Here is a 24,539-nt window from a genome sequence, read left to right on the forward strand (position 1 = left end):
TCATGAGTTCAAGCCTCATGTTGGGCATAGAGTTTTATTCATTATTAAGTAAGCAAACAAAACCCTTAGGTAATCTTAATTTTGTAAGGCAGTTGAGCTTTATATCGTTGCTCAAAAAATTATGTCCTGCTTGAATGTTCACATTATGACACCTGAAAAGGCTAAACAGTTGACCTGCTGGTATGTTTGCGGGAGGCATATTCGTTACACCAGTCGTCTCTATAATGTAACTTATGTTCTTTTCAATTAAGGTACGAGATGAGTATCGGCAGGACTATGATGCTGGCAGAGGCGGCTATGGAAAACTGGCCCAAAACCAGTGAGTGGTGAGAGCCCCATCATGAAAACTCACTCCTTTGGCCTGTTGAATTTGCTGTGCATTACCCAAGGTCTGCAAACCTGCCCACTTTTACCATGCTTTGATCAAGGTGTCTACTGAGCTGGAAGCCTTTTCATGGTTTTCCTTTGAAAACTATTAAAGGACAGAATCCAAAAGAATGCCTTTATTCTGTAGTCGTAGAATCTAGGCCCTTAGGTTGCCAGAATGATTTTATGTCACCAGGTCAGAATTTGCGTTCGTGGCAACAATTCTGATATATCAGCCCAAGACACCAGACTTCTTTTAGGAAGGTGGAAAATTTTAAAAATTGATAAAGGTTCATGGTCTTCATTGGGGCCTTAAAGTTTGCAAGAAATAAAAATGTAATAAATAGGGTTTTGCTATATTGTATAACTTTGCTCTGAATTAGTAAGATGTTTGACAACTGAGTTTTATTTTCCGTGTTGAGTTCTAATCTCTAAAGGCAAACTTAGAGGAGTCAAGGGAACTTCCTAAATTGTTGATGCGGAAGTAAGCCTTAGACTGTCCTAAGAGATACCACCAGCTTATGTGCTGTATGTACTAAGACTAGTATTTACTGTACGCATTTTTCAAAAGATGTGTTCTACTTCAAGATTCATTTTCAGAGTGATCTCAGGAATGGACTAGGTTTAAAAAAGAGCTTGAAAATCAAGAGAACGCTTACCAAGAACAATCAGAATTACTTCCCACAGGAAGTGTGTTTCAGCCAGTTTTCATTTGAAGTCTGTCTTGTTTTTCCCTAGTTGTGCTTACCGAGTTTCAGAGCCTGCATAGTGAGCGGATAGTCTCTGCAGTGAAGGGGGTCTGCAAAATTTATTTTGCATTTGTAAGGCACAAGGTGATTTCTCTAATATATATGAACTATTGCTCATTAAACTGTTGGTCTAATATAATTTTCCCTTATATAAGTGAAATTTTTTTCATCTAGCAACAGTATCTCCTAACTTCCACTAGTTTCTGAAAGTTGGGGCTGAAGTATCTCAGTGTGAACATCTTTCACATTACAGTAAGTACAGGTTCTCTGAGTTCAAGCTGATTATTTGGGTTATTATTAAAAGCTAAGTGCTTAGGAAAGAACCATTTGCAGATGTTTAATGAGGATATCATTTTGAAAATTTCTTTTGCACTGTAGTTTGAATTAATATTTTATAATTTTGTAGTAAAATGTAACTCAGATTTCTACAGGCCTTAAAAACATAGTGGTTCTTGTTTGAATTGTCAGACCAAGTCGTCATTGTCTCTGCCCACTACCTCACCTATAAAGAGTGACACTGGAACTCTTACTCTGGAATACTTATGAGTAAGGTGAATCTGCATGTTCGTTTTGATTTGACAGTTACCTAATATGGTAGCCACTAGCGATGCTCAGAGAACACTGCCATCACTGCAGAAAATTCTGTTGGGCAGTGTTATTTAAGGGTAGGCTGCTTAGAGCCTACACTGGTCACTGTTCATAAATGAGCCTTGCCATGACAGGAGCATCCCTTTGAGAAACTACTCACCAAACAAACAGTACATGTTATTCAAGAGAACACACATTTATAAAGGCATTTAGTTTATTTTTCAAAAAAATATTTTTGCTAGAAGGTTTGAGTAATTTTACATGATCACAATCTTTAAATAAATTCTTTTTCTGACCAAAAGGTACCATTTAAGTGAACAGCTTATCTAGGCCTGTTTTTGTAACACCCAAATACAATTAGCACTTCTCTGATGGTATATTCCCTAGGTCTTAATTATCTATAGGCCAGGAGGCAGAGCCTCACACAGAAAAGCAGGTGCTTTACAACTGCTGATTAGTTCGGTTTCTTAACATAATTAAGCAGAGCAGGTAGTCAGTATATTCAGTTCACACTATTAACACGCCTGAAGGGCCTGATTCACCCAGAGCTCTCCCAGTCAGCACTTTTGACCCAGGGAAGCAGTGAACCAAAACTGCAGAGAAAAAGGGCAGCTTTAGACTAGTGCTGGCTGTGTCCCAGGCAGGGCTGTTGTTCTGTCCCAGCTACGGATCTAGCATGACCGGTGGCACTCATGCTCAGTGATAAGTAGAAAATACAACCAAAACGAAAAAGTGATTTGGGCAGCACCTGCTGCTTTTTCCCTTCCTTAAGAGAACTCAACTAAAAGTTGAACTAAATCTACATTCATTGCTATAGATTTAACATAAGGACAATCACTGGAAAGAAAGACCTACAGACTAGTAAGTTTATCGATGGACAGGACTGGGCATGGCTTGAAGGCACGTTGTAAGCAGCTTTTAGTTTGTACAAGGCCTGCACTCAACCCCAAAAGCATAAGGGCTGTCCACCTTGTGGGCACCCAAACAATTCCATCCCAAGCTAGTGACAATAAAACAATGCCTGCCTCTTCCACCAGCAGCCCAGACTACACTTCAAAAATGTCTTTGTTGCAAGGAAGAAATTATCGCAAACATCAGGACAAAGGCCCTTCTGATGTAGGGCTTGGGCTAAATAGAGGTTCACACCTAATCACGAGCATAGGGAGAAAAGCGGCTATGTGCTAAAATCCAAGTTTCATGAACAGAGAAACATTCTGAACCAGATTCTTAAAATACTTGACATTTAGGCAAAAGCATGCTGGACAGTGCACCTCAAGCTGCCTTATTAAACTGTAAGTGAAAGGGAAGCTGGCCTTGGACAGTTCACTTTAGTTACCTATGCGCGCCCCTGCTTGCCTCAGTGCCCAGAGGGTGACCATTTCTCAGACTAGAGGAAACAGCAACTCAGGTTTTGGGCATGAAGATTCAGAACACAGTTCTGTGTGTCCTTTCTACGTGCCTGGTTCTGTCAGTGAGGAGGTGAGCTGGAGCTCCAAGGGTTAAGATACTGTGAATCCACAGCCTAGCTATACTGGCTACTTTGTATAACTACCTCCCTCCCCCCAACAGTTTGGCAAATGTCTTAGGTGCAGATCTGGAAAAAATCTCATATTTGCATAATTAGTCAGAAAACCTCAAGACGATATCCTCCCCACTTAAACTGTCATCTTTGCTAATGCTGACATAATCCTAACTGTAGCAGCATAAAGTGCCTCTGATCTCAGTAAGAAATACTGACCTGGTTTTACATTAAGTCCAGAGGGCTCTGGAGAGCGCTGGGGCTCTTTACAGTGTAAACACTGGTGTTGGTGCTTGGAATGTCTGGGGTGGGAACTGCGTGTAAACGTGTTCGGACTATACCCTCAACTGCTGGCAGCCTCACCTTCGGGCCAAGTTAAACTGCATGTTTTAGCTTTTTATTTTCAATACCCCACACCTAACCAGGCATAATGCCACGTATCTTCTGTCATTTACTTGGTATTCTCTGTAAGCTTCTGAGATTCTTACATACACCTTTGTGTTTTTCCTGCCCCAGTTCAGAAAAGATAATTGGGTAATTTAACATGCATCTTTCCGGATTCCCTTTCCTTTCAAATATCATAAAAGGCTAGAATAAAGATGCAAGATCCATTACTTTAATCCTACTGCAGCTAAGCATAAGGACAGGGTCACTTCTGCTCTCCTCCGGAAGATGAGGTTGACAGAAGTGAAAAAAAGGACTCCAGCGCTGGAGTCTCAGGGCTGGTCAAGAGAGGCCAAATGAGGAGCCCGCACGCTGCTCAGATCACTAGAGGTAAGAGCAAAACAAACATCAACTTCCGCTGTGCTCCCGTGCGGTCAAATCTTGTTACCCTTCCCTTCTCTCCTCCCCACCCATCTACAGAAGACCTGGTCAGTCTTCCGTTCTGAAAATTTGTATTTTAAACACCCTTGGAAAAAAAAGGTGTTTGGCGAATCTTAATTTCTTCCATACGGGAGACCACACAAGGATAATGACAACTTGTAAAGTACTTAGGCTGAATTCTCACGTGTTTGACCACTAGAGTTTAATGGATATTAACATTTTTAATGGGCCAAAACCAAAAATCCAGAGAATTCAGTGTTCCAGCAAAAGCCTTTATAAGATTTAGGCATTTGTTATAATTGTTCTTAAAGCCAAGATAGAAATTTTTCATGTGTTAATATAACTGGATCCCCAAAGTTGTCTTTTTCTCACACCTTAACCCCTCCCAGAGTAGGCACTGGGCTTCTTAAGTGCGCCTCTGTAACAGAGCACACCAATCAGGTTTCGGCCACTTTCTTCTCACCCTTCAAAAGGAATGCGACTCACTTGGAAAGAAAAGTCAGTGGAAGGTGCAGCAGGTAAAACAGGACTGGCTTTGTCAAAACCACCACTCCTAGCTACCCTTTACGCCCCAGGGAACACCTATCATTCTCAGAGTTATGTTGTATTGAAAACATCCTGCACTTTTAGGTTCTGGGATTAAATTTGAAACCTGTATTCAGTTCACGTCTAACTAAGTTTCAAAAGCCGCACCAAATCTACTAGGCTTTTTTTTTTTTTTTTAATACTCTGCACTGCATGCTCTGTCTATATGCATGCGTTTGGATAATAAATATTAAATATGGGGGGAAACACACGGAATCCATAAAATTAAAAATGAAACCAAACTGAACATTAAAAAATAGTACACGGCAGCTAGAGAAATGAATAGGGCAAAAAACAAATTTGAGGTAACAATAGTGGCCCAACACCACTGATCTGAAATATCTGTAAAAATTCAAATAAGTGTTTGGAGATTCAAGTAACAAACCATCTGCTTCAACTTGGTCAGACCTCCCAGAGTCCCTGCTGAGTTTCAGTCCATGAGCCGGCACTCACACAGCTCCTTGTAAATCCTCTTCCGCACTCGGGGCATGTCCTCTTGGGAAAACTGGAAAGGCTGCTCTAAGGCGAGGCACTTGCAGTACTGCAAAGGTCCCAGAAACACTTAAGTGGCGTGTGGAGCTAGGGAGCAGCCCAGTGTATTTTCCCAGATGCAGACCTAATGGAATAGGGTCTAAGGCAGCATTTTAAAGTTTGGTTGTAAAACACATCACTTTTAAGACATTTACCTCCAAATTATAGTCACCTTTCCCGGTAAGTTTATGGCTTGGGGTCTCCCCTCTTTCCCCACACAAGACTGTGAGGAGCAGAAACTGAGGAAGAGGCTCCAGCTCTCCTAAAGGTGTAGTGTGCGGAGACGGCAGCTAGGCCAAACGTGGTCTTTAAGTGAGAACCTCAGTTTGTTTATAAACCCCAGACATTCATGAGCCAGAGGAATGAGCCCATCTTTCATGATCTTTGTGAATCTCTAAGCTCATGAATTATATACAATTTCCTTTATAAATATAATGTCTAACAATTTTCAGTAGCCCTTTAAGACCACTAACGGAACACACAGCAGGAGAATGCAGTTTTTGAATGTGGCCCTTATTTAAAATCTAATTAGTTTTTACTCTGTGGTTAAAGACCACTTGCCAGTGGTTTAAAAAATGTAGTTCTGCAAATGCCAATACAGATTACAATACAGATTCAGGTCAGTCTCTAGTGTGCCTTATGAATAACCTCTGATAAGAGGTGGATACCAGTTGTTCATTCTTGGCTTGAGAAGGTGCTGCTTCTAATGGTAACATCTGAAAGTGCAGAAACTACATACTCCCAGCAACAAAGGAAGGGAAGGAAGGAGGAAATACCGTTACCTGTTCCTAGTGCCCGGTACATACCACAGGGGCTCCCATCTGTCTAAGCCCAACAGATTAATTCATACATCCTAAATTCTGGAAAAACATATTTCTTTACCTGGAGCACAAAGACTCCACAGTCACTGTCATTTTTCTGTTGTGGAATACACTAAAGAGAAAGACAAAATGATCATTAAAATAAAACCCAAGTACTTGTCTTCAGATAATTTGTTTTTATGGAAAAATGAGCAAGAAACATCTGTCTCTGTCCAAGACAGCTGGTGGACTGGTATATACCTTCGTATTTAAAGTAAGGGATTTTATGGAGGCATCTAGCTGCATCGGAAGAGCAAGCAACCAACTAATTTACAGAACATTTTGCCTAAACGGGAGAGACAGGAAACCAAAATCCTATTTTAAAACTTCCATTTGGATAACTAGTTTTGCTGGCAGATTATTGACAATGGAATCAAAACAGATCAAAAAGCATATGCCTGGACTCTGAATACTTAGTAACAATCCTGCTGAGCAGTCTCCACTTTTTATCTCCTACTATACAATTCTCATAAAGCAGTAGGCTTCCAGAAGAACTGCTTATGTATTCTGCCTTAAGTGGGAGTATGAAAGATCCTGACTAAATTTAGACTACCTGGATATTCTAGTTGGGTAAATTTTAAAAAGTTATAAGTTCAGTTCTGGTTTAAACTAAAAGACTAGGTTATTAAAAGAAAATTTCATGCTTAGTTTAAAACTTAGCATTTGGTACAGTTCAAGGGTGAACAAATATATCTGGTCCTTTTGAGTTTGGCTTAAAGTTCAAGACTCTGCCTCTTTAAGACCGTGTTCAGTGATCCAGACAGACCTGAGGTCAAGGACTTGACTCTATCAGTAGGTTCTGATGGCCTTTGGGGAAGGTCACACCTAGGCTTCAGTTTTCTCATCTACAGAATAAAGACGATGCTCATCCCTAAATGAACCACCGGCCTACCTCACAGGTTGTAAGGATCAAATGAGATCACACATGCAAAAACACTCCGAAAACAATAAAGCAGTGACCATAAAGAAGACACTGGTATGTGCAACAGCAATGAGAAGACGTGCCTGGGCACCTTGCCCCACGTAGAGCCTGAGTATCTACAGGGCAAACATAGTGCTGCTTTCAGACTGAAACACCCAAGGCACTGTCTTCCCCAAGTGCCTGGTAAGAAGCCCAGTGCACTTGCTCCCTCAGTGGGTCCAAATGTCCATTTCAGCATTTCTCTGGGTCTATGTGAGTCATCTGGAAATAAGAGGCAAGAGGCAGGTGCCACCAAAAGAAAAAAAGTTACATACCTATTTTTTTCTTTCTTTCCCCCCAATATTGCAACCATATTGTTAGCAGCTGCCCCAAGGATGAGTAAATGAGTAAAGCTGTTCCCCGCAAGCACTGGGAAACTAAGCGGGTAGACAATCAATACTGAACGGAGGTTTACTGTAAGCTGCCTCCCTGCAGCCTCCAGACTCACTGGTATCTCCCATGATCAGTCTTAAAATGCTCCTTAAAGACACCACCCCTACGATGACTCCATCCCCTTCACATGCCTGAGTGTTCATTTTTGTCACATACTTACCTTTGTAACAGCAGTCTGCCAACCCTGAAGAAATTCAGGTCTATTTTTTTCTCTGGCTTCAGTCAGCAAATACTTTCTTATATTCTGGTTAAAAAGAAACCACAACACAGATGCTGTGTTCCATCAGTTGGTGAAAAATGGAACCTGCCCACAGCAGACAGAAGCAAAGGAGGAGGCTGTGGCCCAACCACTGGGCAAAGTCTGCGTTAAAGAGTTTAAAGCTGAATTTCATTTCCAACCTTTCACTTCATAGTGACTCAGACCTTCTGTACTCAGGTATGCGTTTAGGCTGTGGACACCCGTATATGTTTTAATTAGAACTTTTTATAAGCTGGTGAGCCTTTTTCAGCAGTAAGCCAACTTGCTGAATTTGAAATTTAAATAAATATTGGCAAGACAAAAAGTCTTGATTACTGCCAATGCTCAATACAAAGAAGGAACCCTTGGCAGAAATCAATAACTGGAACTAAATGAACAACATTCCCAGGCTTAGATAAACTCTGTATTTTGAGCATAGGTATCACGCAGTTTCTAGAATATACTGAAACCCATTCTGGATACTAAATACACCCAAGTCCACTGCTACCAAGATGAAGCCTATCAGTGTTTCAGACTTTCCCTTATGCCCTCTACATCCATGCCTCTCTCTCTGCATCTCTTCTAAGGGTGAAGTGAGAGGTTACAGGACTTAAGCTAACCCCCCTGAAGGTGAAGAAGTATGTTCACATATATATCTGTGTTTATGCACACACGCATGTATGCACACGCACACATAGTACACCGTATCATTCTGCAACTTGCCTTTTAAAACCCAATGTGTCTTGGAGATCTTTCCATGTTAGGACATGGAAATCTATATATTTTTTTAACTGCTATGGTCAGTTCAACAGTATGAATATACTGTAGTGTATTTAGCTATTCTGTCGGTAGAGCTAAATTTAAGTGGTTTTGACTTTTCACTGTCAGTAATGCTGCAGTGACTCCTGGTACATGGCCTATCACCGTGCACATACATACACAAGCATTTTTATGGAGTAGATACCAAGAAACAGAACTGGTGTGCAACAGGATATACTTTTTTTTTTTTTAAGGTAGGCTCCACACCCAGCATGGGGCTTGAACTCCTAGGCCTGAGATGATGAGTGTGTACTCCACTGACTGAGCTAGCCAGATGCCCGTAGGACATACATCTTTTACAAATTTATAAGACACTTAGAACTGATCAGAATTTCAGTTCCCCCAGGTGGCTTGCTATATCAATTCATACACTGCATCAGAAAATATGAAAGCTGGTTTCCAAACACTTGAATACCATCGACCTTCCTAATAGGTAAAAGATGGAGTCCTGATGTAGTTTTAATTTGCATTTCCCATATTTCTGGTAAGACTGAGCATCTATCCATGTGTTGAAAGGTTATTTGTATTTTTCTTAAAATTTACTTAGTTTAACCTTTGTCCACTTCTATTAAATCCTTTTATTCATTTGTAGGAGTTCTTTATATATTCTGGGTAGTGATTATTATATAGGTCACAAACATTTTCTCCAGGTCTACCCTTATCTTTGAATTTTATGGCATACAGAAGTTTTAAGTTATGATATGGTCCAGTTTATCAGTCTGTTCTTTCATGTCTTTTTTGCTTTTATGGTTCTATGTAAGAAATCCTTCCCTAAATCCAAGAACTTAACATCTTCTGTATTTTATCCTAACTTTTACAGTTTTACGTTTTATATTTAGGTAATTATTTTATGTGGAATTTGTTTTATAAATAGTATGAGGAGCTGTATTTTACTTTTCCAAATAGACAGTTGCTTTTCACAACGGCATATATTGAATAGCCTGACTCTTCCCAATTTTATCATATACCAGGTTCCCTCGTATACATGAGTTATTTCTGGATTCTCTGTGCTGTTCCACCAATCCACTTGCCTATTCCTAAGCCGACAGAAATACAGTTTTAATTATTAAAACTGTGTGTGATGATTTGATACCTAGTAGTCCAAGGATTCCTTCCTTCACTGTTCATGCCATGAATTCTGCAATATGGATTTTAGGATGAGCTTATCAGGTTTCATTCAAAATCCTCTTGGAAAACTGATTAGGACAAATGGGTATATATTAGTTTGAGGAGAACTGATCTCTTTCCAATACTGAGTCTACCTATCTTTCCATCTGCTCAAAGTTCCTTTAAATATGGGGTTTTCATCTTAAACAACTTCCACAGTTTTTGCTAGGATATACTCCTGGGCAGTTTACATCTTTGTTGGTTTTGAAAATGGAATCTTCTGTCTTCAGTTAAATTTTCTAGCTGGTCCTTGCTAGTGAAAACTTTGTTTTGTTTTGCCTCCCACCATCTTGTTGAACTCCCGCTAGCTGAGTTCTCATATCTTGCCAGTTGATTCTCTTCATTATAATTCATTCTGCATAAGTTATTTTGAAGATACAAGCCAATTTTAGCTCTAAGAGAAACCAAAGAAAACGATTTCTACCCATATTCAAAATGTAGCTTTATGGGAAGGCAGGAAAATATGTGACAAAATCCAAATAAGGGATGTATCTCAGAGGGGGGATCCAGATCACAGACAGCTACCTCCCTCAACCTGGAGATTCCTCTTGTCGTAGTCCTTTTCTCTGCCAATATTTTAGAGGGTTTTCATGACAGAAACTGATCCTCTAGGAGACTGACTTCTGCTATTCTAAGATACTATTTGATCACAAGGTAAATGAAAAAACACAGGCAGTATATTAACTTACCTCTACACAAAACTTAAAATGAATGCCTTGGGAATCATAAAATGAAATAATTCGATTAGAGAGTGTCACGGTAATGAGAGACCAGTGGACTTCCAGGTGAATAGGAATCAACAGAAGACTCTTTTTAAACAAATCCACCTGATTAAAAAAAAAGAAGAAGAAATGCAGCCATCACCACAGACTATGCAAAACAACAGTGGCAGCAGCTTCCATTTACTGACCTTTGACCTGCCCATGGCCATAAAAGCAGAAAGTGGTGAAGGCAGAATTTGAACCCAGGTCCGAATCTAAAGCCCATGCTTGTAACTACTAAGCCACAACACACAGTAAGAAAACTAAAGATCTAGAAAGCACCATTTCGCATTTAACCTGATACACCTGTGCATAACCTTTTCAAGTAGTTAACATTACTTATTTTTATGCTTAATTTTCTTGTGTACATATTTGACCTTGACTCAATTCTTATTTAGAAAGGAATCATGGTATTAGAAAACAGCACAGACTATAAGCCTTCTTTTTATAGACTCCACATTATAATTAAGATCATGGGCTCGGAAGTAAGTCTGGTCAAGTTCAAATTGAGCCTCTTCCACTTACTGACAAGATGACTTTGGCAACTTTTGTAGCTTCTTTGTGCCTTGATTTCCTCAACTATAAACTACAGATAACAGTATCTACCTTATGAAGCTCTTGAGAGTGATAATACAAGTAAAATGTGTAAAACTGCTTCCACACATTGTATGTAGCCAGTGAATCTTAACTATTACCATTATCACTACCTCAGGTCTCCCAGATGTCAAAATTGAGAAAAATATCCTTAATAATTCTTTACACGTCCTTTACAATCTAGAAATATTTATTCTTCCACTCAAAATCCCAGTTGTGGATTAGATGATAAAGTAGTAGGTGCTCAATAAACATCTGTAAAAAAAGTGAATGAATTTCTTTTTTTTCAGATATTTTTTGAGAGTTGTTTTTTTTTTAACCAATTCCTTGGGTTAAAACAATCACAAGGCTATTATGAACTACATCAGATTCTTAGAAGGTGTTTCTCCAGCCTTCCTTGCTTTCTGATATTCAGATAATGTTCTGTTCTAAATGAATCTTCTACTAGTCAGCATGACCTTGGAGCAAAGCATTCTACTTTTCCAATTTCTGCATCCATAAACCTGAGAAGTGGGGTGAATGGAAGGGAATATGAGGACAGTTGGTCCTTTCCAATGCATAAATTGTGAGTATCTAAAACAAGGAATCACATCTCAAATACAGTATTAAATGAGACCAAATTTACATTCTTCTCAAACTTTTTAATTAAAAAAAATTTTAAATAAAAATTAGAAAATACAGATAAAAAATACACTTCGGTGTGTATCTTTCCAGATTATTTTTCTTTTTAATACATTTTCTCACACAACTTTTTCTTTCCTCAAAGATTTTGAGAGAGCGTGCATGTGAGAACATGAATGAGGTGAGGGGCAGAGGGAAAGGGAGAATCTCAAGCAGACTCTGTGCCAAGCACAGAGCCCAACGCGGGGCTCCATCTCACGACCCTGAGAGATAATGACCTGAGCTGAAACCGAGTCGGACGCTTAACTAAGCCACCCAGGCGCACCCCCCCTTTATACATATAATGAAGAATGATATGTGTGGAAGATGATACTGTTGATCCCAGTTACTTGTTGCCCTCCCTATAAAAGGAGGACACAGAACTGCCTGATACTCTGTAGCTTCACTCTCCCTCCCAGGTGAAGAATGTAGTCCTGTGATTTGCTTTAACCCATGCTCTGTAAACAAAAGTGAACTTCCGTCATGATCAAGCTGAAACTTCAAGAGCCATCATGTGGCCCTGAGACTGTTACGTCTCAAGACTGGTGTACTGTTCCTTCAGTCTGCGTTCCATTTAAGGAATAAAGATGAAAAACCGTAGGAACATCTCCTTAGATGCAGGAAAAGCATTTGATAAAACTCAACATCCACTTAAGACTAAAAAACTCTCAGCAAACTAGGAATAAGAGCAAAACTTTAACCTGATAAAGAGTATCTACAAAAAAAAACCCTACAGGGGCACCTGGGTGACTCAGTCGAGTGTCTCTTGGTTTCGACTCAGGTCATGATCTCCTGGGTCGTGGGACTGAGCCCTGTGCTGGGCTCTGCACTCAGCAGGGATTTTCTCCCTCTACCCCTCCCCCAACTCGCACATGCTCTCTAAAATAAATTAAAACAACAACCACCTTATAACTGACATCATAATAGGGAAAGACTGATTGCTTTTCTCCTAAGACAGAACAAGGCAAAGCTGTTCTAAAAGAAGTCCCAGCCAGTGCAATGAGGCAAGAAAAAAATGGCGGACAGTTTAGAATGGAAGAAATAAAACACTACTTACAGACAGGATTATCTATGAAAATCTAACAATCTACAAAAAAGCTCCTAGAGGAGGGGCGCCTGGGTGGCTCAGCTGGTTAAGCGGCTGACTTGATTTCAGCTCAGGTCATGATCTTACGGTTGTGGGATTGAGCCCTGCGTGGGGGTGGGGCTTCGTGCTCAGCAGAGAGTCTGCTTGAGATTCTCTCTCCTCCCTCTGCCCCTCCCCCAGCACACACATGTTCCCTAAAATAAATAAATCTTAAAAAAGCAAAAAAGCTCCTAGAACCAGTGAGGGAGTCTGGTAAGGTCAATGGATATGAGGTTAATTCACAGCAAACAAGTGGAAGATAACATTTTAAAAATTCTGTTTATAGCAGTTTCAGAAATATGAAATCCTTAGGGTTATATATTTTTTAAATATGTGCAAGACCTGTGTACTAAGAATTATAAAATACTGCTGAGGAAAATTAAAGAGCCAAAATAAAGGGAACATATACCACATACATGGACTGGAGGACTTAATATTGCTACAATGTTTATTCTCCCCAAATGAACATATCAACAGAATCCCAATCATAATCCAGCAGATTTTCTTTAAAAAACATAGACTGACAAGTTAATTCTAAAATTTATATGAAAATGCAAAGAACCCAGAATTCCCAAAATATTCTGGAAAAAGGATAAAGCTGGCCAACTTAAACTGATTTCAAGACCTACTATAAAGATACAGTAATCAAGACAGTGTGGTATTAGCATTAAGAACAGAGATCAATGGAAGAGAATATAAAGTGCAGAAGTAGACCCATACATATGTGGTCAGCTGACTTTCTACCATGGTGCCAAAGCAATTAAACTAGGAAAGAGAAGTCTTTTCAATGCCAATGACACTGGAACAACTGGATATCCATATGGAGAAATCCTCAAAATTGAAGATCTTCATCAAAACACATGGTTAAAATAAGTAGAAAAGCCATAGACTGAGAGAAATCACAAAACCTAGACCTGACAAAGGATTTCTATCCCGAACAGTAATAAGCCTCTCTTTACTACGTATCTTTTCATTTATATCACCCACCCATTTTTCTATTTAGTTGGTGGCATCCTTGTCTTATCCATTTGTATAAGCCCTTCATATATTAAGAAAATTAGTTTGTGACATTAATGGCAGTTTTCCCCCCAGTTTGTCTTTGTACATTACTCCTGTTTTACATTTGGGGTTTTTTTTTTTGAGGAAAAAAATGCTGGGGGGAGGGGTCCAGGGGGCAGGACGGGGCAGAGGGAAAGAGAATCTTAAGCAAGCTCCATGCCCAGCACAGAGCCTGACCTCAGGACTTGATCTCACAACCCTGAGATCATGACCTGAGCTGAAATCAAGAGTGGGATGCTTAATCAACTGAGCCACCCAGGTGCCCCTAAACTGCTATTTTAAATAGTTATTTTTCCTGTTAGCGACTTAATCCATTTTTCTTTTATAAACTTTTAAGTTGGTCACAGAATAGACTTAGTTACCCTGACATTATTTTTAAAAAGTTCTTTTATGGATTTTCTTAGTACTTTTCTTAGTACTTCATTGTTTTATTTTTGTTGCATTCAAATCCTCGATCATTCTGTAATTTATCTTGATGTAATCTAATTTAGTGAGTACTTAATTCTTCCATTTTTCATTTTTTCTTTAATGATAAAGGCATTTATGGCCATTAACTTTCTTCTTATACCAGTTTTCATTATGTTCCAGTGTGCTTGTAAGATGTATTCCCCCTTTCCATCCCTTTTTAGACAGTTGGCATATAATTTTTTATTTTTAGATTCAAGTATTACATATCCAGTAATATGCATACCTGTAAAAATTTCAAATTAAGATTTTTTTGGGCCGCCTTTTATTTTTTTAATAATTTTTTATTATGTTATGTTAGTCACCATACAGTACATCCTTAGTTTTTGATGTAGTGTTCCATGATTCATTATTTGCGTATAACACCCAGTGCTCCATGCAATACGTGCCCTCCTTACTACCCATCACCGGCCTATCCCAATCCCCCACTCCCCTCCCCTCTGAAGCCCTCAGTTTGGCCGCCTTTATTTTTGACTGAATTGTGATCGAAGAGTAACATAGGTAATAATTTTCTATGTGGCCAAATGCATTATCAATTTTTACAAAATCTAGTATATATCTACTTTACCAAATGTAGTACTGGTTGTATTATTTTTATTTATGATTTTATTTTATATCAACCTGATCTGTCCAACTATGAGAGGTCTCCTGCTATCACTGTTTTATCAAGGTCTCCTTCTGTAATTTTGTTATATTTCTATATTGAAATTTTATCACACAGCTTTTCACCTTAATATCTACCTCATCTGCTCCTAATACTGCCATTCCTTCTTGTTTACCACTCCTTTCTTTTGGTTTATGTTTGCCTCGTACCTCTTTAACTGCCACTTTATTTTCAACCTTTCTTGTTCATTTTGTGTTTATTTGTTATATGCAGCATATACAGGCATACCTCAGAGATACTGTGACTTCGGTTCCAGACCACTGAAATACAGTGAGTCAAATGAGTTTTTTGGCTTCCCAGTGCATATGAAGCCTATTTACAGAAACTGGAGTCTATTAAGTATGCAGCATTATATCTAAAAAAAAACAATATACATACCTTAATTTAAAAATACTGCTAAAAATGCCAACCATCATCAGTGCTAACTTGCTCTCAGCGAGCCGTAATCTTTTGCTGGGGAGGGTCTGGTCTTGCCTCCATGTTGATGGCTCCTGACTGATCAAGGTGGTAGCGTACTGAAGGTTGGGTGGCTGTGGCAATTTCTTAAAATCAGGTAACAATGAAGTTTACAGCATCGATAGAATCTTCCTTTCACAAACAATTCCTCTGTAGCATGTGACGCTACTTGATAGCATTTACCCACAGAACTTTCTGAACCGGAGCCAGTCCTCTCAAACCCTGCTGCTGCTTTATCAACTAAGTTTATGTCATATTGTAAATCCTTGTCATTTCAGCAATTTTCACAGCATCTTCACCAAAAGTAGATTCCATCTCAAGAAACCACTTTCTTTGCTCATTCATAAGAAGCAATTCCTCGGGACGCCTGGGTGGCTCAATGGTTAAGCATCTGTCTTTGGCTCAGGTCATGCTCCCAGGGTCCTGGGATCCAGCCCCGAGTCAGGCTCCCTGCTCAGTGGGGAGTCTGCTTCTCCCTCTGCCCCTCCCCTCTGCTTGTGTGCACTCTCTTCTAATAAAATCTTTTAAAAAATTAAAACAAAAACAGCTCCTCATCTGTTCAAGTTTTATCATGAGATTGCAGCAATTCAGTCACATCTTCAGGCTTTTTTTTTTTTAAGATTTTATTTATTTATCTGAGAGAATGCGTGCAAGTAGGGGGAGGGGCATGGGCGGAGAGTCTCAAGCAGACTCTGTGCTAAGCACAGAGCCAGATGTGGGGCTCAATCTCATGACCCTGAGATCATGCTTAACCGAGCCCACCACCCAGGTGCTCCATTCAGGCTCCACTTCTAACTCTAGTTCTCTTGCTATTTCCCCCACATCTGTGGTTAGTTCTTCCACTAACATCTTGAACCCCTCAAAGTCATCCATGAGAGTCATCCATGGAATAATCTTATTCCAAACTCCTGTTTATGTTTCTATTTTGACCTCTTCCCATGAATCACAAATGTTCTTAATGGCATCTAGAATGGTGAATCCTTTCCAGAATATTTTCAGTTTACTTTGCCCAGATCCATCTGAGGAATCTGTCTATGGCAGCTACAGCCTTATGAGATGTATTTCTTACATAATATGACTTGCAAGTTGAAATTACTCCTCGATCCATGGGCTGCAGAATGGAGTTTATGCAGGCATTAAAACCACAGTCTTGCTGGACAGCTCTATCAGAGCTCTTAGGTAATCAGGTGTGTTGCCAATGAGCAGTCTTATTTTGAAAGGAATCTTTCTGTGAAGTAGTTCTCAACAGTGAGCTTAAAATAGTCAGTGAGCCATGTTGTAAACAGATGTGCTGTCATCCAGGCTTTGCTGTTCCATTTATAGAGCAGAGGGGGAGTAGATTTAGTGTAATTCTTAAAGGCCCTTCGATTTTCAGGATGGTCAGTGAGCACTGGCTTCAACTTCAAGTCACCAGCTGCAATAACCCCCCCCTAACAAGAAAGCCAGCCTGTCCTCTGAAGCCAAGTATTTTGACTTCTCTTCTTTAGCTATGAAGGTCCTAGATGGCATCTTCTGCCAATAGAAGGCTGTTTCATCTGCATTGAAAATCTGCTGCTTTAGTGTGGCCACCGTCATGAATTATCTGAGCTAGATCTTCTGGAGAACTTGCTGCAGCTTCTCCATCAGCACCTGCTGCCTCCCCTTACACTTTTATGTTATGGAGATGACTTCTTTCCTTAAATCTCATGAACCCACCTCTGCTAGCTTCCAACTTTTCTTCTGCAGCTTCCTCACCTCTCTCAGCCTTCCTAGAATTGAAGAGAGTTAGGGTCTTGCACAAGATTAGGCTTTGGCTTAAAGGAGTGTTGTGTGTGGTTTGATCCTCTATCCAGACAACTAAAACTTTTGTTGTATCAGCAATAAGCCTGTTTTCACTTTGTTGTCATGCATGTGTTCACTGGAGTAGCAATTTTTATTTCCTTCGAGAACTTTTCTTCTGTGTTCACAACTTGGCTGTTTGGCACAAAAGGCCTAGATTTCAACCTGTCTTGGCTTTCGACATGCCTTCCTTACTAAGCTTAATCATTTGTAGCTTCTGATTTAAAGTGAGAGACACATGATTCTTCATTTCACGTGAACATTTAGAGGGTTAATTTCACTTGAACACACTGTGGTGTTACTGGCCTAACTTCAGTATTGCTGCATCTAGGGAATAGGGAGGCTCAAGGAGAGGGAGAGAGATGGGGGAACAGCCAGTGGGTGGGACAGTCAGAACACACATAACATTTATTAAGTTTGCCATCTTACATGGGTACAGTTCATGGCACCCAAGACAATTATAATAGGAACAAAGATCACAGATCATTATAAGAAATAAAAAAGTTTGAAATACTGCAAGAATTGCCAAAATGTGACATAAAGACACAATGTGAGCAAATGCTGTTGGAAACACGGTGCCAGCAGACTTAGCTGATGTGGCGCTGCCACAAACCGATTTGTAAAAAACGCAGTATCTGTGAAGCACAATAAAAGAAGTGTGCCTGATTGTGGCTATACCACTGGATGGGCTGCGGTGGTGTTTATACAGGAGAAATTAAGGATAACTGCTAGGGGACTGTTCAAATTAAAAATATATACCCATATGGTGGGATGCTATTTAACCAAGAAGAGTGATGTAGATGAGGAAAGATAATCATATACTGTACCTGGAAGTCATCTTTCACATTTCGTTCTCCTTCATCCCCATAACCAATCTATCACCCAAATCCTATTATTTTTACTTCCCAGATCATACTCATATTTACACGCATATCCCATCTGTCCTACCATTCTAATCCAAAGTACCATCAATGGTACTTGACAATGGCCTTCTGTTCTACCCACATCAGCTTTGCTCCCACACTCACCCATCTTCTTCAGTGCTGCTAGAGCAAAGACTACCCACTGGATGATGTCACCTAAAACCTTTCAATAGATTCCTGTACATTTAGGATAAAATTAAAAACCTAGACCTTAAGGTCCTACATCTCTGATCGGGCTACTTCACACCGCTCTCTTCTTTGCTCTCTGCGTTCCGACTACACCAGCTGCTTCACATGCTTCTACCATCGTAATAAGATGATTGTCACTGTGTGTTTACCATGCGCTTAATGGTTTACACAAATTATTTCATTTAATCCTCTCAACAAGGTAAATAGTCAGGATACTACCACTTGACAGATGAGGAAACTGAAGCTTGGAGGAATTCAACAATCTGCCCAAGGTCTTACAACTTGTTAAGTGGCTGGACTAGGATCTAAACCCAGCTCTGAGTCCTAAGTTCATTCTGTCTATTCCCCCAGATTTGCACTCTTTAACCATGTTTCATTTATCTTGGCGTAACTGATGATGTTTTGCACATACTACCAAAATAGCAATATTTAATCAGGTGTTTGTACTTAGCAAAAAACTACTTCCATTAATTAAGACTTCCTCTTAATTTCTGTAACCCATCCGGTATAAAAAAGTGAAATGCTGCAGGATCTCTAGACCTATGACTGGAATTTGAACTCACTGGTAATCTTGTCAAAATATCAAAAATAGAATATAAACAGGCTTTAAAGTAGTATTTCTGGCATTAGTCAGTAGCTACAGAGAGAAATTAAAGTTGGGAGGAGCCCTAGGGATTACTCTGATTTATCATTTTGTTTTATAAATAGCATTCTAAAGCCCAGAAAAATGGTCTTGTCCAACCTGCACAGCAAGCTAATAGCAATGCTGGAACCGTGAACTTCCAGCCCAGTGCTTTCAGTTAGAGAATATTCCAATCAACTAGATACACTCAGAATTTTACTACTATCTTGTGTTTCAAACAATAAGATGTAAAAAACAAAAACAAAAACACACCCCAGAACTATTGTATTAAAAACAACTATCACATTAAAGAGGTTTTTTTTTTTAAGAGTCTGCTTCTAATTAATATCAGATTGGCATTAAAGTTGTTATCCTCCTGCTCAAAGTGGCTTCTCTGTATTTCAAATTTAGAATCAAAAAGAAATAAAGGGAATACCTTTTTAGTCCATCTTTTTACTCCATTATATCCTTTGGTTACGAGCTGTCTGTGAAAAAAGCTGTTGAAGAAGTGAACCTAGAAGAGACATGGAATATAAGCACCCAGATTATATTAAACTGTGCCCAGATTTAACTTCAAAAGAAAATGGAAATTAAAAAACCCTTTTATGTAAGATAGACCAAAAGGTGAGGAAAAGTTTTTCTATAGAAAATACATTACATGATTCACAGAAGATTCTGTTCCAAATTTTCTTAGAACAACTATGTTCTATGGTCAGAACTGGAATGGGACAGTAATCACCTGAATCTAATCAAGCAGAGAAGCAACCTGACACATCTCTCCAAATCTTGTGATAAAACTGAAAGAGGTTAAGAAAGAATGAGATAACATTACACCTTGAACTCAAGGGATATGGATTACAAAACTAACCCCCTCTTAAGGATGTGGATTTGCAGACTTCTGCTGTCATAACAACTATAAAAAGGCCTTAACACGATCATTTCTAGCACTGAAAGAATTACCCTGGTCATATGAAACATCACATCCTGGCTTAGAATTTCTGACTTATAAATTAGGACCAGCTCATCTGAGATAATAGACATCTCGTGGTCTTAAAGTGTTCACTCAGTAACTCTGACTCATTTGAGATGAAAAACTTCCCCTAACTGAGGTTCTCAGGGTGTGGTCACCAGATCCACAGTATCGGCAACACCTGGGAACTTGCTAAAATGCAAATTTTCAGGCCCCACCCCAGACTAATGAAGAAACTGAGGGTGGAGCTCAGCAGTCTGGTAATGATAAACCTTCCAGAAGATCCTAATGCACATTTGTTTTTAGACCTCTGCACCTTAAGATATCAATAAAAAGAGTTTGTAGTAGCTGTTTCTAGAGCAGTGATTCTCAAACTCCGTGTGCATCAGAATCCGGAGAGCCTGTTAAAACACAGATTACTGGGCCCCACCTCCAGTTTCTGATTCAGGAGGGGTGGGGTTAGAGTTCAAAATTTTGCATCTCTAGTAAATTCCTAGGTAATGCTGATGCTACTGGTCTGGGGACTACACTTTGAGAACCACTGCCTTAGATAAGTATCCTTTTAAATCCAATAATGGTTCAGAATTATATGTACAAGTAATGAAGGTAAATTATATGCCTGAAATTAATACTTTTATGTTAAAAATCATCTATATATGTTTAGGTTTAAACCTGCTGGTGATAAGAGAACTTTACATAAAAGAATCCAACAGACTAGCCTCACAATTCCAATTTAAAATGGAAAACAGATTTGTGATTTTAAGTGGGAAGTTATATGACATTTTGTCTATATTCATACAGTGTTGGAATCTCAGATGCATTATATTTATGTCTTTAAACTATTAGATTTATAAAAGCTTATAAACTACTTGGAAAGGTTCTGTATGCTGAAATCAAAGGCTGCCCATCAGGCAATCTGAATACTCAGAAAAATTAACAAATTAAAAAAATAATTTTAATAGTAACTAAGCTCTTACAGGAATTTTAGAGTTTAAGGAGGGTTCGTATTTTGGTTTTTTGTTTTAATTTTTTATTGTTGTTTACAAATTTTTTTTAAAGATTTTATTTACTTATTTGACATGGGGGCGGAGGAGAGCAAGCATAAGCAGGGGGGGCAGCGGGCAGAGGGAGAAGCAGGCTCCCCACTGAGCAAGGAGCCCGATGTGGGGCTCGATCCCAGGATCCTGGGATCACAACCGGAGCCGAAGGCAGCAGCTGCTTAACTGACTGAGCCACCCAGGTGCCCCAGGTTTGTTTGTATTTGAACACAGTATCAAAGATTAATCCAAAAAAAGTGATAATGAATACTTTACTTCATCTTTAAAGAGAATAAAACTTTAAGTTAAATTTAAAAGCTTAAAGCAAATAATATATTCCTTTTGTGTATCTCCCCACTGTTAAAAAAAGAGACAACAAGCTCAAAATGGAGTCTAACTTAGTGTTGACTTAGGCTTAGCCCATGTCACCAAACCCAAAATACCTAACCTAATTGCAACTTCAGCTTCTCCCAGGACTGTAGTCTTAATAGAATTACTGGGTCAGCACTACTGAGGTAATCTGCCAGTTAGACCCCGTCTTCCCCTAGAGGAAGGTGACTTTGCTGCAATCAATCTCTTTGCTAGTAACTTCCTTGTCCTGCCCCCTTCTGCCTTGTAAGTCTTGCATTTTGTACAGTTCTTCAAAGCTCCATTTTACCTGTTAGTGAGATGCTGCCCAGTTCATGAATCATTTGAATAAAGCCAGTAAGATTTTTAAATATACTCAGTTGACATTTGTTTCTTAACACCATTTTTTTAAAAAGCCTCATTGGGGCGCCTGGCTGGCTCAGTCAGTGGAGCATGCAACTCTTGATGTTAGGGTCAGGAGTTCGATCCCTATGTTTGGTATAGAGATTACTTAAAAATAAAATCTTAAAAAAAAAAAAAAAAGTCTCCTGAAAAATCAACATACCCACTTTGAAACAAATATGCAGGAAAACGCTGGCATCTGACTTTCTTATACAGAAATATTTTATAAAATTTCTGCCCAACCCTACCACCTGAATAAGACAAAATCGAACCCTTTTAAAAATCTAAGGAATATTAAGGATGCCTGGGTGGCTCAGTCGGTTAGGCATCTGCCTTTGGCTCAGGTCATGATCCGAGAATCCTGGGATGGAGCCCCGAATCGGGCTCCTTGCTCAGCAGGGAACCTGCTTCTCCCTCTGCCTGCCATTCCCTCTGCTTCTCTGACAAATAAATAAAAAATCTTAAAAAAAAAAAAAGAAAAATCTAAGTAATATCAAGTAATTACATAAGTTTTAAAAAACCTCATTTTAATAACACAGGGATTCTCTCTCCTAGAAGAAAAGTAACTTTTCACTTACTTTGTCTGGGACAGCATCCATTATCAGCTCACCATACATATTAATGACCTATAAAAAGTCAACATAAAACCAGCTTACTAACCCTATACAATTCATAACATCCCACACAGAATGAGTAACACTGACAATGTTAACATTTGGATACTGGGGTTGGTGAATGAGTCACTTCAGAAAGGGTAAAGAATCTCTGATTCCAAAAGATAACTGTGAGGCCAACCGAAAGGTTAATTATATTTTATGGTCCAACATCCTCTGCAACTTTTCCACACCAAAAACGTACAGTACACTAACCTGGTCATTCAGCCAGTTCTGACCGTCCAGAGTGGCCAGATCATCCATATCCAGCATGTGCTTATTGTAGAAGATGCGGAAGTTGCATTTTTGATGTCTGGCCCGATAGTTTGTTATTTCTCTATTGATAAATGGTTTTCTGAAAAAGAAAGATTTTGTAAGAAAAGAAACATGAGTTCCACTCAATTTATTGCTAAGTATCTTCTTTTTTAATTAAGAGAAAAGTCATATATGCCAACAATTTTATTTTCAAGGGCTTAACTTGGCATCATTGACTAACCTATTAGAAAAGTCTTCATTAAAGACGTCTTTTAATCTTCCAAGGACATCTTTTTCACTGAGTGGGACCAAACTGCCATACTTCTTCATAACCTCATCTAGGAATCCTTAAATAAAGGCAGAAAATTACAATGGAAAAAACATTTCCAGAAAATGAAAAAGTTATCCTTCCAATATTTAACCTATACAAAACACTTACCACACATTTAACCTATATTACTATATATTATACTATAAAGAAATCTTTTAAAAGTTACATTTTGTGAAGGATAAAATCAAATAGACCAGGCCCTCACCATTCCAATCTAAAGAGAAATGCTGGCAGGTATCATTTCACATTGGCTTTTTAAGCTACTGATGCATTGTTAGAGAGGGAATAGCTACAGCTAAAATGAAAGACTAGCATCCTTCAATAGCTTAACCTTGAAGACGAATTCTGTCTCCTCAAGAGTGAAATCTAAAGGGTTTAATCACCTGGTTAAATGTGTATCACATTTGGTAGCTGAAGGACTTACCTTTTTAAAAATCACAATCACAATTTAATTGTTGGGATTACTGTCACTGTATTATTTGGTAAATGTGTGTAAATTTCACACTTCATAGCAAGCAACAAATTCTAAGGCATTTTTAATATCATACAATTTGGTGGAGTTATTATACTTCTGACACCGAATAACCCTGTAAGGTGAACTTAACTGGGTAACAGCTGGGGAGGCACATTTTAAGAGGGGAAACAAAGGGTGACCTCTTGGCCAGGATATGGGATAGTCTTCAGGTGGCTTCCAAGAGGATCCACTGAAGAAACATACCTAAAAAGGTCCTAGGAAATAAAACCAGGACATTATTTCTAAGAAAATGCAAAGAAGCCGAGGGAAGGGTAAGAGGCTCTCAAAAGTGCTGACATGACTAGTGGTATTTACTCACTGATGCTGAATGAGGAGAGCAACAACCTAGTTGACCATCAGTCTGACAAGCCCACTGAATTAAGATGGGAAGAATGGATACTGTTAGCCACTTACTTCACCCAGCTCCCTTTTCCCTTTCTAACTTCGAGAATGGCTTCTGGTACACATTGATACAAAATGGACAAAAAAAGAGCACAACAAAGTAACTGTCCCAGGAACGGAATGGTATATTTTGTGGGTTTTTCTGAGGGAGGGGCAGACAAAGGTTTGAAAAACCTATCTTCCTTCTGTTAGTCTCCCACCAGAAGGCTCCCAATTTGAAAGGCTTAAGAGCAAAGATCAGGATATAGTAAACAGGAAAGACTTGCTTGTTTATGCCTGGTTCTGGTCTGGGCTTTAAGCATAGAGAGATAGAAGGGGAATCCCTTGTTGCAGCTTGATAAGAGTAGGAAGGAAAGCTTTAGGGTTTCTAAACTAGGAATAGAGCACGTATTTGCCTATAAGTGTTACAAGATCCTGCAGTTATCTAAGAACAGCCTCGTGTCTACTGGCAAGAATGAACCCAAACAGAAGATAAGGAATCCCAACATTTGAGGAACAAATTTTATACAAAATAATGCACCTAATAACAAAAGATTAAACTTTAGGCCCAGCAGCCTTAATTTTCCTCTATCAAGGGGATATGGACCCCAATTACAAACTAGTATCACAGGAAAGAGGTGTCCTTGTTAACAATGTTACTATCTATGGATAGTAGTGTTTTGGGGATTTTAAGTTATTATATTTTTTCC

The 24,539-nt window shown here is 39.1% G+C and overlaps 2 protein-coding genes across 15 annotated transcripts in view; one reads left to right on the forward strand and one right to left on the reverse strand.

Annotated features, from left to right (window-relative positions):
• The window catches only part of NCBP2 (nuclear cap binding protein subunit 2), a 32,183-nt gene that overhangs the window by 6,393 nt on the left and 1,251 nt on the right, over nucleotides 1-24,539 (forward strand). The window contains exon 4 of one of the 4 annotated variants that reach the window (XR_015724177.1): nucleotides 252-389. Coding sequence is in view for 3 of the 4 variants with exons in the window: in XM_087861536.1 (XP_087717662.1) it covers nucleotides 252-323 (72 nt within the window). In the remaining variant the exon portion in view is untranslated. Of the gene's footprint in view, nucleotides 1-251; nucleotides 21,837-24,539 lie in introns of those variants that run through there. The other 3 variants (XM_087861536.1, XM_045812649.2, XM_045812648.2) reach the window with 3 other exon arrangements.
• The window catches only part of SENP5 (SUMO specific peptidase 5), a 55,128-nt gene continuing 34,446 nt past the window's right edge, over nucleotides 3,858-24,539 (reverse strand). For 4 of the 11 annotated variants that reach the window (XM_087861534.1, XM_045812637.2, XM_045812633.2 and 1 more), the window contains 8 exons: nucleotides 22,845-22,950; nucleotides 22,565-22,703; nucleotides 22,274-22,321; nucleotides 19,375-19,452; nucleotides 10,291-10,428; nucleotides 7,538-7,621; nucleotides 6,046-6,096; nucleotides 4,225-5,173 (listed from right to left, as the gene is read on the reverse strand). In XM_087861534.1, the coding sequence (XP_087717660.1) occupies nucleotides 5,063-5,173; nucleotides 6,046-6,096; nucleotides 7,538-7,621; nucleotides 10,291-10,428; nucleotides 19,375-19,452; nucleotides 22,274-22,321; nucleotides 22,565-22,703; nucleotides 22,845-22,950 (755 nt within the window). In that variant the 3' untranslated portion in view covers nucleotides 4,225-5,062. Of the gene's footprint in view, nucleotides 3,991-4,224; nucleotides 9,631-10,290; nucleotides 10,429-15,164; nucleotides 15,286-19,374; nucleotides 19,453-19,675; nucleotides 19,736-22,273; nucleotides 22,322-22,564; nucleotides 22,704-22,844; nucleotides 22,951-24,539 lie in introns of those variants that run through there. The other 7 variants (XM_087861531.1, XR_015724176.1, XM_045812636.2 and 4 more) reach the window with 7 other exon arrangements.

This window comes from Ursus americanus, chromosome 4 (genome assembly GCF_024610735.1).
Source record: "Ursus americanus isolate L20-20 chromosome 4, mUrsAme1.1.p, whole genome shotgun sequence".
NCBI classification, from domain to species: domain Eukaryota; kingdom Metazoa; phylum Chordata; class Mammalia; order Carnivora; family Ursidae; genus Ursus; species Ursus americanus.